The sequence below is a fragment of the Saimiri boliviensis genome, chromosome 4, assembly GCF_048565385.1.
Source record: "Saimiri boliviensis isolate mSaiBol1 chromosome 4, mSaiBol1.pri, whole genome shotgun sequence".
NCBI classification, from domain to species: domain Eukaryota; kingdom Metazoa; phylum Chordata; class Mammalia; order Primates; family Cebidae; genus Saimiri; species Saimiri boliviensis.
The window spans coordinates 81,302,813-81,320,867 of NC_133452.1; the positions used below are offsets into that span (position 1 = coordinate 81,302,813).

Here is an 18,055-nt window from a genome sequence, read left to right on the forward strand (position 1 = left end):
AAAATACATAGGGAAACCAAAATCAAAAGACAATCTTTAAATGAAAAGGCATTTTGTTTCAGTGAAGTGCATTTTAAACTATATGAAGTACCTTATACAGAGAGGAATAGCAAATAAATATATAAATATTTGGGGCTCAGTAGTAAAGATTTTATTTAGTTCCATGTAAACTCAATTAATTTTTAATATTTACAAATCACACGTAATTACAATTTCATGTACCTTGCAAAACCACAATGAAGTATGACAAATTAAAAATAGCATTATGATAAACTCTACTTGTGCTGTTATTATTACTTGGAAATATTAATAACAACTGAAGCAAAACTTCAGAGGTGAGATTTACTACTGAGGCCCAATTACAACAAATTGGAGAATTAGGTATACATCTAGAAATGAAACAGGTCCAGAACCCTTGTGAGAAAGATTTGAATTCTATAAGGCAGAATCTGGCCAGACATAGGGACCAAGCCTTGACCTCTGTCCTAGGTCCCTGGGCCAGGTGCCAGGACAGCCAAGGCCTTTCTGCTGCCTGCCTCCAGTGGGTGCTGATTATGGGGCTGGGCTTTGTTTAGACTCATTTGTAGCCTCATTTCTGTCCCCACTTCCATTAAAGAATGCTTCAGAGAATAAGAAACATTCTGAAAAGAAAAAAACAAAAAAGTCTGCTGGCATATAAACCTCAAAAGAAAAATAAAATTTGTAAGGTAAACCTGGTACAATAAGGAGACCTTATCTATTTCTTATCTATTGAGTAGTTCTAGTTTTTAAATTAACTGTAAGTATATTTGGTCTTATGTTTATAACAGGTAATATTTAGTTATGGTCAAAAACATCATACCTCATTATAACATACTTTTTTTTAAAAAAAAACCTCCAATTACTCTGGGATATTATTTTATTTAATCTTTATTTTAGTAGCTGAGTGGAAGAATCTTTTTAATTAAAATAAAATTCTGGACCAAAAATAGCTAAAATAGAAACTGAAATATATGAACCATTTGTGACACTATAAAAACTACTTGTCAGAGCCAACTCAGTTTTTCATATCTCATATTTTTAATACTGACCTTAGGCTTTAAAATTTCTATTTCTCTTTCTTTAAAAATGTAAGTTCTACGCCAGGAAGAACATGGTTATTTTGCAAATAGCAAAATACAACTAAACTCTCATGACAGCTGCACCAGCGTAATTAACTTAAAATATTTAAAACATCATGCAAATTTAACAGCATGGTACTTTCATTATACAGAATTTAATAATTAACAAAAACAACTTCTATTCTCATGGCACTTTTATAAGAGGATTTAAGGAAAGGAAAATATTATGAAGCTTACTCTGTGGAAAAAGAATGAGATAATGGCTGCAGCTGTGAAAGGACAAAATTTATGACAGTTGTACACTTGCAATTGCTATCTTCTCTCTTCATTAGCATATTCTAGAACAAGAAACATGATACTGCACACTCATAAAGTCTTTCCGTTGAAGATTTCAGAGCCCTTAATAAAGATCCATCTGCAGTAACCAGCACTACTAATCCCATTTAGATGTTTTCCGCCTCATGTAACTGTGCCCCTCACTATCAATAGCTTCATAGAGGTCCTTCTTATTCTCTTGTGTTGCATGTAGATAACCAATATATGCCACGCAAAGTGAAAGAGTTACCAATCCAAAAGCCATTACAGGTTTGTTCTGTCAAAGAAAAAAAAATTATAAAGCTTTATTAAGGCTAACAATTTGAGGAGACTCAAATAGCAGTTGCACTTTCCTCCTGACATGCCACATCTTTATTACAAAACTAGCATAACCATGGCAATATTCCAATTATAATCATTTATTCAGTTCTTTATTCAATTAGCTAAACTACTGATTAACTAGAGATTATAGAAGACTCTTGCTTCTCCTCTCCAGTCTTCCTCCCATCTGTACTCTGAACATCTCAGACCTCTACCTTCAGGAAGGTGACAGCTGGGAAAGGACTGGGCCAGGAGAACCGTCAGGGAACTTCTGAGTTTTCAGTGTTGAAGTGGAGGAGCTGCTTAACCTCCTGGGTCCTGGGCCCAAGTCTCTCATTTGCAAACCTCATTTTATTAGGAAGTGAGGAATGAAGTACACATGCTATTCTTCTTGCCCAAGTCATAAATAACTGGCAAAAATCCTCTTATATATTAGGCACAGAGATAATGATACACTCTTCACTGGGAACCTACTCTATTACCTCAAGAAATTTAGTGATTGGAACAGTTATTATGCTGTTAACCTTGATTTACTCTTGGACAATCCAAGGCCCTAAGAGGCAAAGTGATGCTTTCAGTTTAAAACCCACACACAGTAAAGCTGTGTTGTTGTTGTAGTTGTTTTTAAGAGACAGGATCTCACTCTGATGCCCAGGCTGGAGTGCAGTGGTACAATCACAGGTTACTGCAGTCTCAAACTCCTGGGCTCAAGTGATTTTCCTGCCTCAGGCTCCCAAGTAGCTGGGACTACATGTGTGCACAACCGTGCCTGGTTAATTTTTTGTATTTTAAATAAATACAAGGTTTCACCATGTTGGCTAGGCTGATTTCGAACTCCTGACTTCAAGTGATCTGCCCGTCTTGGCCTCCCAAATTGCTGGGATTAACAGGTGTGAGCCACTGCGGCCGGTCCAATTTTAAATTTTTTTGTGGAGATAGAGTACCATTATGCTGAACTCCTGGCCTCAAGAGATCCCTCTACCTCAGCCTCCCAAAGTATTGGGATTGCAGGCAGGAGTCATGATGCCCAGACCAAAAAAAAAAAAAAAAAAAAAAGCTTTTAAATATAGGAAAGATATTCACAACTCCAGAGAAGTATTTTATGTATTAACTTTGTTATTCCTGAAACTGTACCTTAGACCCTTTTCTTCGCATGTTCACACTCAAGAATTGATCTTTCTTAGGTCAATGTAAATGCACAGTAGTGATACAAATAATAGTTTCTGCTTCTGTCACCATACCTGCTGTACCACTACTGAGAAAGAAAAGAAACTCTTTAACTGAGGAATGTAAGCCCCCTTTAAATTACCAGGCTCAGAGAGGCATTAGAATGAGATAGTAATCACATCTTGAGCTAAGTAATAATTCTGAAGTGCTTGCTATGTGGGTTCTGGACTGACACCACCAATAAGCTATGCACTAACCTTACAATGCCATCCACTAGACATCATAACTTATACCCTATAGTTCAACAATGCATAGTCATTACTAATCAATATCATTTCTGCAAACCAATGAAAATTACTGAAAAGCAACTTTTGTACTTGCCCCCTCTCCTGATTCATCTTTTTTCTTAAAAACTCCAGCCTCTCCTTTGTTCTCCAGAGCACTTCCCAAGGTTACTCTGAAGTGTTTCCCAGGCTGCAGTCCTTAATGTTGGCCCAAATAAACTTTCTACCTATATTAATTTGCCTCAGTTTCTTCCTTTAAGTGACATTTCTATTTCAAATCTTAATCACAAAAGAATAATTGTCAAACTTTTTCACTTAGATGAATACCTAAGAAAGAACATAGACTAAACAGTTTCAATGTACAATTCTTGAAATGCTTTTAGCAATTAAAAAAACACATTAGTTCAAAGCCTTTAAAATATTTTACCTTGATTTAATGATCTGATTAAGTTGACCTACTTAGCTTTAAAACAGTTTACACTGCTAACTGTTAATAAAATTCTAATCAGATTCAATACACTCAAATATTTATATTTTAATTTGATTTTATGTTTATTTTTAAATAGTATTTACATTTATTTAAAAATAAACTTCAGCCAGATGGGCATGGTGGCTCATGCCTGTAATCCCAACAATTTGGGAGGCTGAGGTGGGAGAATCGCTTAAAGCCAGGAGTTGAAAACCAGCTTGGGCAACATAGTGAGACTCCATCTCTACAAAAAATTTTAAAAATGAGCCAGGCATAACAGTGTGCACCTGTAGTCCCAGCTACTCTGGAGGCGGAGGTGTGAGGATCACCTGAGGCCAGGAGTTTGAAGCTGCAGTGAGCAATAATTGCACCACTGCACTACAGCCTGGGTGACAGAACCTCTAATAAGGAAATAAATACATGAATTTCATCAAATCAAATGTTTTGGAATTTTTCACAAAGTATCTGTAATATTGCTTAGATAAAAACATTACCTACTGACTAGAATTGCAGTCTGTAAGAATGGTCATACCTTCATTTTGGTTTCCTTGCTTAAACAGAAGGTCTCATTTACCTTATAGTAACTAATCAAACAACAAAAGTTGTCTTCAAATTAATGCAACTAATAAAATAGTACTTTAGATAGTTTGAGAGGCCGATCCATTAAAGTACAACCATTTTCTTAAAATATCCTTAAAATATTTACTTTCAAATGCCCTTAAAATATTTACTTTTATTAATGTGTATTTATATGTGAAACAACATTTTCAATCATCCTTCACCTGCTTTTATTCAGAGAAGTCTTATTTGTCAACATAAAATTTCCAGGATAAAACCAATTACAAGAAAACAAGAACTTTCTATTTCTGACAGTCTGGTTGGATTAAACATAAAGTCTTATCTTGGACGTATTTCTTACAGGTTTAATGAAGAGCTCTGGATTCACAGCACGAAATAAGGTTGTTGTGCGCACCCCTCTGAGCCCTGGGCTTTCAAAGTCTTTCTCTTTGGGTGCTTCTCTTTTGAATGTTGGAGGCTCAGGTGCTGAAGACATCTTGATCAATGATGATTTATTATACCTAAAAACAAAACGACATGTTTTTTCCCTTCATAACTGTGCTTCTCTAATAAATTTATTTAAAAAGTCATTTTTTTAAATCATGCATGTTGCAGGGAATAAAAAATCATTCTTAAATTATTTATTTGAATTCTAACCCAGATAAATACCAAATGTGATTGTCAATTATTTTATTACTTCATATAATGCACTTTGTAAATGGTGCTTTAATTTGATAATTTCATTCATTATTTTAATTTTCATCTCAAAAGAGGTGGGCAAATGCTGTTTTCCTACTTTTCAACTGGTCTGAGTCACATCATATCACATGAAACCAGGACTAAGAGTAGGTGAGGCCAGTAGGTTATCCATTCCCTTCATTTCCTTGTTTTCCTGCTTCCTCACCTTTCAACAGCCCCTCCAGAACACCAACCTGAGGAAAGGACCAGCATTCCTTTGCTCATTGTCTTCTCCTACAGATTCACTCCTGGCCAGTTTTCCCCACTGCTCCTCTTTCTTCCTCCACTAGCCCACCGACAAACTCATTTTCCCAAGCAGTGATAAGGAGCTGTTTGTACTCACTTCTCCTTTGCCAATCAACAACTTTCTGCTAGGACATGCCCTGCTATCTCCTTAATCTCAATATCCTTTTTTATCTTAGTTACTCTAAATCTATCCTATTAAATCCAAGTGTGTCTTCTGACTTCTTGTTTTCCTAGCTGAAATGTCAGCACTTTGGAAGCATTTTTCTCTTCTAGGTATTATTAGGCAAAAGCTTATTCTTATCATCTTTGCCCACTGTACAGTAAATGTTATAAAAGAGCCAAACATTCATATTTAAACACATGTTGGAGCTTTGTTTGTACAAGTATTCTTTTTTTTTTTTTTTTTGAGACAGCCTTACTCGATTGCCTCGACTGGAATGCAGGTGCAGTGCCACAATCATAACTCACTGCAACCTGCAGCCTCGAACTCCTGGGCTCAAGTAATCCTCCCACCTCAGCCTCCCGGGTAGCTAGGACTACAGGCATGTATCACCACACCTAGGTAACTATTTGTGTGTGTGTGTGTGTGTGTTTGTAGGGAAAGGGTCTTGCTATGGTGCTCAGGCTGGTCTCAAACTCCTGCCCACAAAGCAATCCTGCCTCTGCCTCCCAAAGTGCTGGCTCGTAAGCATGAGCCACGACAACTGGCCAGTACAAGTATTCATTAAGCTATTTTATAGACTTTATAAAATCAATATTTACACAGTTTTGTAGTTAAGTAAAAAACTAGGAGCTTGCTTTTTCAAAATACTTTGTGTTACAGTAGTCATCTAAATATACATCTATACCACTTAATTGGGTATGTACCTCAAGAGGAACATCTGCTTGAAGAAAAAGGAATGCTCCAGACACTTTCTACACTTGCAAAGACTTCAGAAATGTTCGCCATTGCTGGTTCTCTCACTTATTCCTCATGCATATTATGCTCATCATTGTTGCCTTCTTCATTGACATCACCATGGCTTTCTGGTTCAATTTTTACATCAGTTAGCACTCCTGTAGCAACTTCAGGATTTGATAACTTGGGAAATAGTTAAATTACTATCTGTAGCCACACCGTCTTCAAAATCAAACTGGTTTGGGACATCAATGACAGTAGCAGTTGACTGCTAGATTGGTTTCAAACACCATGTTTGGCTGCAGTCTTCTTCCAGGAAGACCTCAGGAGATTCCACAGGAATCATGTCTGTTTTCTGCTAACACTTCATGACTGAAGATAACTTCATAGACCACCAGATCTCCACAATCATGTCGATAGCTTATTCACATTGCTTTTCTCCGTTTTCTCTTCATCCTTTACATTTAGAAAGAGTTGTTCCAGCAACTGCTTTCAGAAGTGAGCTTTCAGTGTGCCAATTTTACCCTGATCCGATGACTATGTAGTTCAATGGGAAAAACTCAACCCATGCATGATCCAAGTGTGGGAGTATGTTGTGGGCAGAGCAATTGTCTATCAGCAAGAGGATACCGTGTATTGCTCCTTGCACTCCGTTGTCAATCTTTATCAGCCAAACACATTTCTCATTATTCAGGCATGTGTATTGGCTTGGTAATCACGGGGGAACATTTCTGAAGCACTGAGAGTTAGCTAACTTGCCAAAAATGATTGTTCCAGAATGCATTACAGTAGAATACACCAATCATCAATCTCTGTTTATTTCCTTTGCAAAGTCTACCTTTGGCAGGCAGCATATGATAAGGTAACAAGGACACCTATTTCATTAGCATTTAAAACTCCATTCAGGCTTGGCAAGGTGGCTCACACCTGTAATCAGTGTTTTGGGAGGAAGAGGTAGAACTGCTTGAACCCAGAGTTTGAGACCAGCCTGGGTAACATAGCTAGACCCTGTATCCAAAAAGAAACAAACAGACAAGCCATTCGATCTATAATCAGCAATTTGTTTTTGTCTTAAAATTTCTCCTGCACATAAGTTAATAATTTTCTCTACTGAAACTGTTTTCTTCACTACAGGCAAGTTGTCAAACAATTCCAGAATACACCTGAAGTTTGTTCAGGCAGCCTGCACTTGCTTGAAACTCATCATGCCTAATAAGGTCTGGATGTTTGTCCCCTCCAAATCTCAAGCTGAATTGTAATTCCCAGTGTTGAACTGTAATCCCCAAGATTGAAGGTGGAATCTTGTGGGAAGTATCTGGATAATGGGGGTGGATCCCTCATGAATGGCTTGGTGTCATCCTTGTGGTAATGAGAGAGTTCTCACTCTGAGTTCACGTGAGATCTGGCTGTTTAAGAGTATGACACTTCCTCCCTCCCCTCTTGCTTCCTGTCTCACCATGTGACATGCCTGTTCCCACTTCATCTTCCAGAACTGAAAGCTTCTTGAAGCCCTCACTAGGGGCAGACGTTGGCACCATGCTTCCTGCACAGCCTGCTGAACTGTAAGCCAATTAAATCTCTTTTCTTTAAAATTACCCAGCATTAGGTATTTCTTATAGTGATGCAAGAACAGACTAATGCAATTCCCAAGGTTGGCAAAAATCCAATGCTTTCTACAGCATAGTTAGGTGCCCATTTCTTGCATGAACCCAATACCATGCAAAAACAGTAACAAAAGAGACCACACATTCACTTTTGCTTTTGTCCTAGAAACCCTCTTGAAATGTTCTCTTCAATCTTGGCTCAATTTTTTAAAACTGTGAACAGGAGGTGTAGTGGTGTTAAATTCCTTTGCTATTTCTCCTGTCTTGTGGCAGCAATCTACTGCTTCTACTACCATCATTTTTTTCTTCTAATAAGTACTACTGGTGTTTCATCTTTCTTCTCTTAGCCATAATGGTATTTATAAATCATGATGGGTTTATAAATATTATTTAGAATTTAAGTAACAAATGTTGGCTACCAGGTGCCTATACCAGGTGTCAATCATGTTTCTCCCTGTGCTTGTTTGAGTATAAATGTGGGTGCTATAGTTTGGATGGTTGTCTCCCAAACCTCATGCTGAAATCTGATCTCCAATGTTGGAGGTGAGGCCTAGTGGGAGGTGTTTGGATCATGGGGGTGGATCCTTCATGAACAGACTACTATCCTCCCTGAAGGAGGGAGGGGATCAAGTGAGTTCTTACTCTATCAGTTCCCTGGAGAACTGGTTGTTAAAAAGAGTCTGGCACCTCCCTCTCTTTCTAGCTTCCTCTCTCTTACCATGTGATTGCTGCACACACCTGATCACTGTCACCTTCCACCATGAGGGGAGGCAACCTGAGCCCCTCACCAAAAACAGATGCTGACACCAAGCTTCCTGTACAGCCTGCAGAACCATAGTTCCTCAGAGCATAGTTTATCACATATACTTTGTGTGGATGATAATGTGCCATGAATTGAGGATTGATGAACTCACCCCACAACTGATGTCCAAAATTATATAAAATTATGTTATATATAATTATATATTAAATTTTTATAGCATATATAATTAACATAATTATATATTAATGATTTATTGGAATATACAATTTACATTATATATTATTACTCTATATGCTTTATATACTCACCTGGAGTATATAAAATTATATACTGTATATAATTTTGGATTTCAGTTGTTGAGTGAGTTAATCATCCCCCCAGGGAGGGCATTAATCTATTCACGAGGGATCCGCTGACATTCGTGTGTGCGTGTGTGTGTGTGTGTGTGTGTGTGTGTGTGTGTGTGTATGGGAGGAGGCGAGAAAGAGACAGAGAGGCTAGTTAAAGCTAACAAAAATGTCACTATTTTATAATTAAATGGATGCAATGATGCTGTTATGAAATTCAACCTATATGAAATATGTCTGTAAAAAACTACATAGTTATATAGTATTCTAACACTAATTGTGATAACTTAATTTTAATTGTAAGATTGCTTTGTCTCCTTTTTTCCTTAGCAGAATCTATATTTCTTTTGTAATGAATCAATAAAATAAGCAATCAGAGTAGTACTTGCTATATTGCAACTCCCAGACACCCACATTTACCTTAATAATTCACTGTTTATGTTCAACTCTTTGCTAGAAATGACAAAGAATATTTGGACTAGAAACTCACATGTATATTTTAAAAGATTTAATATACCACAATTTCACTGTTATTGACACTTCCTGGAAAGTATAAGAATAACATTTTCTATTATTTATCATTCTTTTATTAGAAGTGTGATAAAACAGCTCAGTTTTATTGCTGCTTCTCCTTTATGAGCCACAGTCACTGATGTTATGATTCTCCCAAAATTGCATGAACTTATTTATACCATCTATCAAACTAAGAATTTTTAACAAGTATCTGTACTTTGTTAAAAAAAAAAAAATACAGGTTACTGAGACCAAAAGGGTCTTAGCAGCCAAGAATTTGTTATATGTAACTAAACTTAAAAAACAAACAAAAAAAAACCCCTGCTCTTTAAATAGGAGAAAATTCTTCTGTGTTTCTTCACATGCTGGATTATAGAGGTGTACAGGCATGGCTGAGGCAGAAATTTAAGATGTGCCAGTTGAATAAATAAAACCAGTAGAATTCAAAACCTTAGTCATTTCTTCACAGCTGTGTAAATTGTTTTCGGGAAAACAAATCTGCATTTTAACAAGCAAACTTTTAATCTTGAAGTTAAAGCTGACTAGCTATTTTCATGTACAGAACTAATATAAGTTCCATTTTTAAAAGCTGCAGAACTAATCATAAGGTTAAAGTATGGCAATAACTTATTCTGACATTACCACTCATGTGAACTGTACCTAATACAAAACCAGTTAATGTCTAGCACACTTCCATCAGAACTTTCTTAGTCTTCCCACTAGTTTCTCCACCTTCTTCCCTTACTCTTTTTGTTTCCACTGGAGCTGTCACTCATTTATTTACTGATGATATTGGCCAATCTCTATTTATTATCACTTTGCAGATCTATTTATTTTTAAGCTAGATTTAAAAACCTCATTTACTGTGTTAAAACGGTAATCACATAAAACGTACAGAGAGAGATCCAAGATGGCTGATCACTAGCAGCTCGGGATTGTAGCTCCCAGTGAAAGCGCAGAGAACGAGAGGATGCCACATTTTCAGATGAATTTTTTTGCTCACATACCAGGAGATTCCCAGCGGAAGAGCCCCACAGGTTGCCAGCGTGACTCTTGTGGCCGGGGAGGCAGTTTTGCCGCTGCCTTGGTGCAGCAGTTCTTGGTGCAGAGTTAGAAAAGCACCATCAATCTTAACGCTGCTGTTTTGGCTGGTGCAGTGGGTTGCTCAGATTTTAGTGCTGGGAATCAACAAGTTGGACGTCCACTCAGAAACCCAACTATAAAGACGGTAATTATAAAGACCACAGATGGATAAATCTATAATGAAGGGAAGAAACCAGCCTAAAAAGGCTGAGAATACCCAAAATCAGAACGCCTCTCCCTCTCCAGGGGATCACAGTTCCTCATCAGCAACAGAACAAGGCCTGATGGAGAACGAGTGTGTTCCATTAACAGAAGTAGGCTTTAAAAGGTGGTGGATGATAAGAAACTTCTGGGAATTAAAATAACTTGTTCTAACCCAATGCAAAGAAACTAAGAACTTTGAAAAAAGGTTTGACAAAATATTAACAAGAACACACAATTTAGAGAGGAATATAAATGAATTAATGGAACTGAAAAACACAACACAAGAAATTCTTGAAGTATGCACAAGTTTTAACAGCCAAATTGATCAAGCAGAAGAAAAGATATCAGAGGTCGAAGACCAACTTAATGAAATAAAAGAAGAAGACAAGATTAGAGAAAAAAGGATAAAAAGGAATGAGCAGTCTCCAAGAAATATGGGACTATGTGAAAAGACCTAATCTACGTTTGATAGGTGTACCTGAATGTGATGAAGAGAATCAATCCAAGTTGGAAAATACGCTTCAGGATATTATTCAGGAAAATTTTCCCAACCTAGCAAGACAGGACAATATTCAACTCCAGGTAATAGAGAGAACACCACAAAGATATTCCTCAAGAAGACCAACCTCAAGGCACATAATTGCCAGATTCACCAGGGTTGAAATGAAAAATACTGAGAGCAGCCAGAGAGAAAGGTCAGGTTACTCATAAAGGGAAGCCTATCAGACTCACAGCAGATCTCTCAGCAGAAACCTTACAAGACAGAAGAGAGTGGGGGGCAATATTCAACATCCTTGAAGAAAAGAACTTTCAACCCAGAATTTTACATCCAGCCAAACTAAGCTTCATAAGTGAAGGAAAAATAAAATCTTTTGTGAACAAACAAGCACTCAGAGATTTTATCACCAGCAGGCCTGCTGTACAAGAGCTTCTGAAAGAACCACCACACATGGGAAGGAACAACCAGTATCAGCCTTTCTTAAAAATACCAAAAAATAAAGAGCATCAACATAATCAAGGATTTACATCAACTAATGGGCAAAACAGCCAGCTAACATTAAATGGCAATATTAAACTCACATATATTATTATTAATTCTAAATTTAAATTGACTAAATCCTCCAATCCAAAGACACAGACAGGCAAAAAAAAGCCAAGACCCATTGGTATGCTGCATCCAGACCCATCTCACATGAAAGAATACACAAAGACTCAAAACAAAGGGACGGAGAAAGATTTACTAACTAAATCTTTCTCAAAATCAATAAATAAATAGAAAGCAGGAGTTGCAATTTTTGCTGATAAAATAGACTTTAAAGCAACAAAGATCAAAAGAAGCAAAGAAGGATATTACATAATGATAAAAGGATCAATGTAACAAGAGCTAAAGATCCTAAATATATACGCACCCAATACAGGAATATCCAGATACATAAGACTTATAAAGAGACTCGGACTCCCACACAATAATAGCGGGAGACTTCAACATCAATATTAGACAGATCAATGAGACAGAAAGTCAACAACGATATCCAGGACTTGAACTCAGATCTGGAACAAGCAGACTTAATTAACATTTATAGAACTCTCCACTTTAAATACACAAAATACACACTCTTATCAGTACCACATCACACCTATTTACAGGTTTAAATGAAATATTGGTTGGCTGCTTGTTAGTTATTTTCTTTCATCATTTCTTTTTTCATGTCTCTATTATAAAGCACAATTATAGGTATACCCATTTTTAGACTGCATTCTAGCCCGGGCAATAAAGCAACACCCCCGTTCTCTCTCCCTCTTCCTTCCTCTCCTTCATTCTTTTTTCTTTTTCTTTCTTTCTTCTTTAAAAAACAAAAAACAAAAAAACAAAAACGTACATACACACGGATTAGCAGGAATAATGGGAACCTGGCATTACACTGCTCTTGGCTAAGTAATTTTGTGATTCATTTGTGTGCAGGCCTACCTGTGAACTAATTAATCAGGCAACCGGGGCTGTACAATCTGCCCAGGTGCCCCACTCTTACTTCTTCATTTTTCCATCACCCACTTCTTGTTCCCTTCTCTGCGCATGATTAGGAAACTGTTATTTATCTTTTCTTTAAAAAAAAAAAAATTTCACACCTGCCTACAAAAAAGGTCTAAACTAAGCTGTATTTACTTCATTTGTTTCTCACTGGTAAAAGGTTCTTTACCTTTTTCTTCTGTCCATCCTCCTGTGATGGAAGCATGCAATGGAAAAAGAAGCCAAGATAAAGGAGTGCCCATTTACCCAACTCCATGAGAGTCATTTACATCTTTACCTTGAAATTAATAACACAATGTGAGAGGCTGTACAGATGGTCCTACACCAAGAGTCAGGACTAGTCATTTCTGAATGATTTTCCCTCCTTTAGTAAAATTCTTGCTCGGGGTTAATTCCAGAATGCATGACTACCTATTAATATATTGTACATGTAAATTAGACCAAGGTATAAAGAATATAAGCATTACTTTAAGGAAACACTTCATCTTCAAACATACATTTTAGAAATAAGTACCTCATTGGAAGATAAATCAAAACAAAATGACCAGAATCATAAAATGGTAACGAGCAGAAACCTTATTAATAATGAAAGCCATTCATTTAAAAGACTCAGAGAATTATAAAATGGGCAAAATATTTTAATAAAAGTATAATACACTTATAGTTTCACATGCCACTACATTATCTTAATACTTAAGAAACTAACTTGAAGTCTTAATATTTAAGAAATTAACTTGAATGCTTAAGATCTGGGGCAGAAAATCTTAAAAATAATTTAAATTAACTCAAGTTTGGGATAGGATCAGAGGACTTTAGGGCTCGAGGGAATCTAGCATAGCTTCAGATTCTCACTTTGCTACTTATAAGCTGTGTGTCTTTGAGTGACAACTCTGATTCTGTTTCCACTTTATAAAAGAGGCAATACTATCTACTGGATAGATAGGTACTAAATGTATGCATTAAATAGGATGACACATTTCAAAGGATGCAGCAGATGTTCAATAAATGGTAGCTACTGTCATCCCCACCATTTAGTCTACCTCCCCCTTCTAAACCCCCTTCTGAGAATCCCAGACGCAAGGAGGCTGCGAACATCTAGGTCTCACAATTTCCAGCCCACCAATATTTCACCACCTCACCCCATCTTACTCCTAAATTGATAAAAGGCCTTTGTATGTATAAGATACTACAAGATTCAAGAAACAAAATTATAATCATTTAAGCGTTAAAAAGGAGTTATATATATATGTTGTTTTTACAATAAAATATACTTTTAAAAAAGTGTATCTTTCCCGCTGGGCGGAGTCGCTCACGCCTGGGTGGATCGCTTGAGGTCAGGCGTTCGAAATCAGCCTGGACAACACGGTGAAACCCCATGTGTACTACAAATACAAAAATTAGCCGGGTGTACTGGCGGGCGCCTATAATCCCAGCTCCTCAGAAGGCTGAGACACCAGAATCGCTTGAACCTCTAAGGTGGAGGTTGCCGTGAGCCGGGATCGCGCCACTGCACTCCAGCCTGGCAACAGAGCGACTCTATTTTAAATAAAACAAAACAAACAACAACAAAAAGTATCTTTCTACCTCTAGTATGTACTACTTTCCCCGAAAAAAAAAGAAAAAAAAAAAAAAAAAAAAGGGAAAGCCCTTGTTGCCGACAACCTGAGGACGGGCAATCTGAGTCTTATCTGGCTTCCCCCAGGGTCACGGGCTACGGTTCCCTACTGAAGGCTGACTCAAAGACAGACGCGCTGGAAGCCTCCAGAAGAAACTCCGTTCAGTTCAGTTCTGCACATTGTGCTGCAGGGCTGAAAAAGCACGAGGGTCCGCACGGTGACAAAAGAAAAGGGGCGTCCCCTGAAAACACCACCTGTTCCCCTGTATGCGTCTGGTGAACCGGGACGCTAAGAACCTGGAGGACAGAGAGTTCTCAGGGGGATGAAGCGCCGAACAGACTGGCGCCCGAAAAGTGAGTCCCGGAGACGGGCTCCGTGGGGCCACAGAGCGCCACGACTTGGGGTGCGGGTTCAGGGCGCCCACGGAGAGGCAAAGACTTGGGCTGCGTGAGAGGACGCTCCCTCCCTGTGAGGGAGGCCAGCAGGGCGGCCGGGAAGGCCAGAGACGTGGCGGTGCGACCGCCCCGTCCCCTGCAGGCCGAAGCCCCGCCACCGAGCACCGCCGACGCCGCCTACCTTTCGCGGGGTCACCTCCTCTCAGCCCCGAGACACCCGCCCAGCTCCGCGTCGCCTCGCCTCGTCGTCCCGCCTGCGAGAGCGAGCGGCGGAGCGCGCCCAGCGCGGCGCCACAGCGTCCCCTACCGTCCGGAGGCTGCGGCGCAGCGGCGCGGGAGTGCGGGGACCAGCCCAGCGCTCGCCCCCACGGGTTGGGAGGACCTCGCGCCAGTCCTTGGAGCCTGCGGGCTGGAGTTTGCGAGGGGCGTTTTTGCTTTTTCCCCTTTTTGACCTTTAGTTTTCCGCCTCCCAATTTCAAATTACCTTTCAGTTCCATGTGTATGTTTGTGTAAATAAAAGGAGACATCTCCTAGAAATATGTCTATTTCACGAACGCGGAAAGCATTACGACTTGCGAAAGAAAGCTAGGTCTGATCTCCTCCTACCCCTATTTTAGGGGCACCGTCATTTAAGTGTAGAGTTAATACTCTGCCATTCCATTAGGGACTTGAGAGTCCAAGATGCAGGATGTATGCAGGTGCAGTTGAGACAAGAACAGGCATATGGATGCTGGTTTGCACATCCTTTGCTGAGGTACATGTTTGTTGGGATACACGTGAAAACGGATATGGTTTGGCTCTGTCCCTACCCAAATCTCCTATGAAATAACAATCCCTTATGTTGAAGGAGGGGCCTGGTGAAAGGTCATTGAATCATGGGGCAGGCTTCCCCGTTGCTTTTCCCATGATGGGGTTCTCAGAAAATCTATTTGTTTAAAAATGTGTAGCACTTCCCCCTTCACACTCTCTCTCTGGTGCCATGGTAAGACATACTTGCTTCCCCTTCCAACATGATTGTAAGTTTCCTGAGACCTCTGGAGCTATACCTCCTGTACAGCCTGTGGAATTGTGAGCTAATTAAACCTCTTTTCTGTATACCTTACCCAGACTCAGGTAGTTATTTATAGCAGTGCGAGATGAACTAATACAAAAACCAAAAATACAATTCTAAACACCACCACCACCCACCCACTCCCTGGAAAGGACTGGACCTTTGTCTTGGCCAAGGTAATGTCAAAAAAACCTGAAAAACGAGTTCAGGCCCTGATAGGAAGTGGGGGTGGTTGGACATGCCTCATTATACCCTCCTCCCATTGGAGTTTAGACACACAGCATTAACACTAAAATGGAGATCTTAAGACTGACAAAATAGACTGTAGCAATAAGAAAATTCCAACCTGACTCTGGAATAACATCATGTGACACATAGTGGGTCCTGAAAGAAATAAAAATATGTTACCCCAAAATATATTTATTTGACATATTTTGAAATGGCCTTGCAAAGCTGTCTCTTGTGGGGAAAATTTACATTCCATAGAGAATCTCTTTCCCTTACTAAATCTTTTCCAGAGAGTTTGACATCTTTTAAGGTTTGATGAGAGACATTCGCATGCATTCTCTGAAGCCAGCTACCTGGAGGCTTCATCCACATAATGAGAACCCAGGTTGCCACAACACTCCTGCTTACCTTAACTCAAGCTGGCTTCACATCTTCAGGCAGAGCTTAACCCTTTCAACTAATTGACAACGTGAAGATCTTTGAATTCACCTATGATCTGGAAGCCCACCCCCACACTGCTTTGAGATGGGCCAAACCAATGTATACCTGACATATACTGACATATGTCTTTGCCTGTAACTTCCATTTCTCTAAAATGTATAAAATCAAGCTGTAGCCCAACCATCTTGGGCACATGTTCTCAGGACCGCCCGAGGCTGTGTCACAGGCCATGGTCCTTAACGTTGGGGAAATAAACCTCTAAATTCATTGAGTCTCATATACATTTTGGTTTACACAAGTTATATTAAAACAAACAGAATAGTTGGAATAGAAGGTGCCCATATTTTGGCATGGGTCTATATAAAGCTTTGGCAAATAGGTTTTGAATTTAAAACTTGTTCTCTCAAGCCAAATTAACTTCACATTTGATTTGAGTTTTTTTTAATTTTAATATTTATGTGTATATATTTATGGGTACATGAGATATTTTGATACAAGCATACAATGCACAGTAATCACATCAGGGTAAATAAATGGAGTATCCACCACATTAAGGATTTATCATTCATGATACAAACATTCCAATTATATGCTTAGTTTTTTATTAATTTTTATTTATTTGAGATGGAGTCTCACTCTGTCGCTAGGCTGGAGTGCAATGGCCCGATCTCGGTTCACTGCAACCTCCGACTCCCTGATTCAAGCAATTCTCGTGCCTCAGCTTCCCAAGTAGCTGGAATTAGAGGCATGCACCACTATGTCCAGCTAATTTTTGTATTTTTAGTAGAGATGGAGTTTCACCATGTTGCCGAGGATAGTCTCAATCTTCTGACCTCATGATCTACCCACCTCGGCCTCCCAACTGCTGGGATTACAGGCATGAGCCACCGTGTCCAGGCTACTCTTAGTTATTTTTAAATGTATAATCAATTATTGCTGTCTGTAATTATCCTGTTGTGCTATCAAATACTAGATCTTACTCATTTTATCTAAGTGTACTTTTGTACCCCCTAAAAATCCCCATTTCCCACTTACCCCATACTCACTACCCTTCCTAGTGTCTGGTAACCCTCATTCTACTCTATCTCCATGAGTTCTTTTGTTTTAATTTTTCTCTCCTACAAATAAGTAAGAAATGCAACATTGTCTTTCTGTGTCTAGCTTATTTCACTGAAAATAATGTCCTCCAGTTCCATATACACTGTTGCAAATTGTTTTTTATGTCTGAACAGTACTCTGTTGTAGATATGTACCACATTTTTTTCTTTATCCATTTATCTGTTGATGGACACTTAGATTGCATCTAAATTTAGTTATTGTGATTAGTGCTGCAATAAACATGGGAGAGCAGATATCTTTTTGATATGTTGATTTCCTTTCTTTTGGGCATATGCCTGGCTTGAGGTTTAATTTTTAAAAGCTCATTGACATCTTGTATTAAAAGGCAAGCTGCTAACAAAATAAGTTAAATTTCAATTAAAAAGCTGTTACTGCAGTAGCTAAAAACTGCAGCAAGGCTAAAAAACACTACTTAGCAGACCCAAACTTTTTTCTTATCCCTCAGGGTTCTCAGTAATCTGTAACATGTCAAATATCACTAGGGAAACAAAGTACTTTTATTGTTATGATCAATAGAAAGTGATCAGATGAAAGAATACCAGAAACACACTGTTGCAACAAAATTG

The 18,055-nt window shown here is 38.6% G+C and overlaps 1 protein-coding gene across 1 annotated transcript; it reads right to left on the bottom strand.

The window, feature by feature from the left end:
* Positions 1–1,036: 1,036 nt before the first annotated feature.
* SMIM8 (small integral membrane protein 8) lies at positions 1,037–14,267 on the bottom strand. The gene is made up of 3 exons (XM_074397717.1): positions 12,917–14,267; positions 4,576–4,735; positions 1,037–1,692 (listed from the first exon to the last, which is right to left on the bottom strand). Exons 1-3 carry the CDS (start codon positions 12,982–12,984, stop codon positions 1,534–1,536), a joined length of 387 nt encoding a protein of 128 aa, XP_074253818.1. The 5' UTR covers positions 12,985–14,267; the 3' UTR covers positions 1,037–1,533.
* Between the last annotated feature and the right edge of the window lie 3,788 nt (positions 14,268–18,055).

What these genes read in the sequence shown, in the direction of transcription:
- SMIM8 (XM_074397717.1), bottom strand. Translation starts at nt 12,984, where the DNA reads ATGACTAGTCCTGACTCTTGGTGTAGGACCATCTGTACAGCCTCTCAC. An exon ending in ATTGTGTTATTAATTTCAAG is followed by an intron (nt 4,736 to 12,916) that starts GTAAAGATGTAA and finishes TTTTGTTTTTAG; the next exon opens with GTATAATAAATCATCATTGA. An exon ending in CAGAGCTCTTCATTAAACCT is followed by an intron (nt 1,693 to 4,575) that starts GTAAGAAATACG and finishes TTTCTTTGACAG; the next exon opens with AACAAACCTGTAATGGCTTT.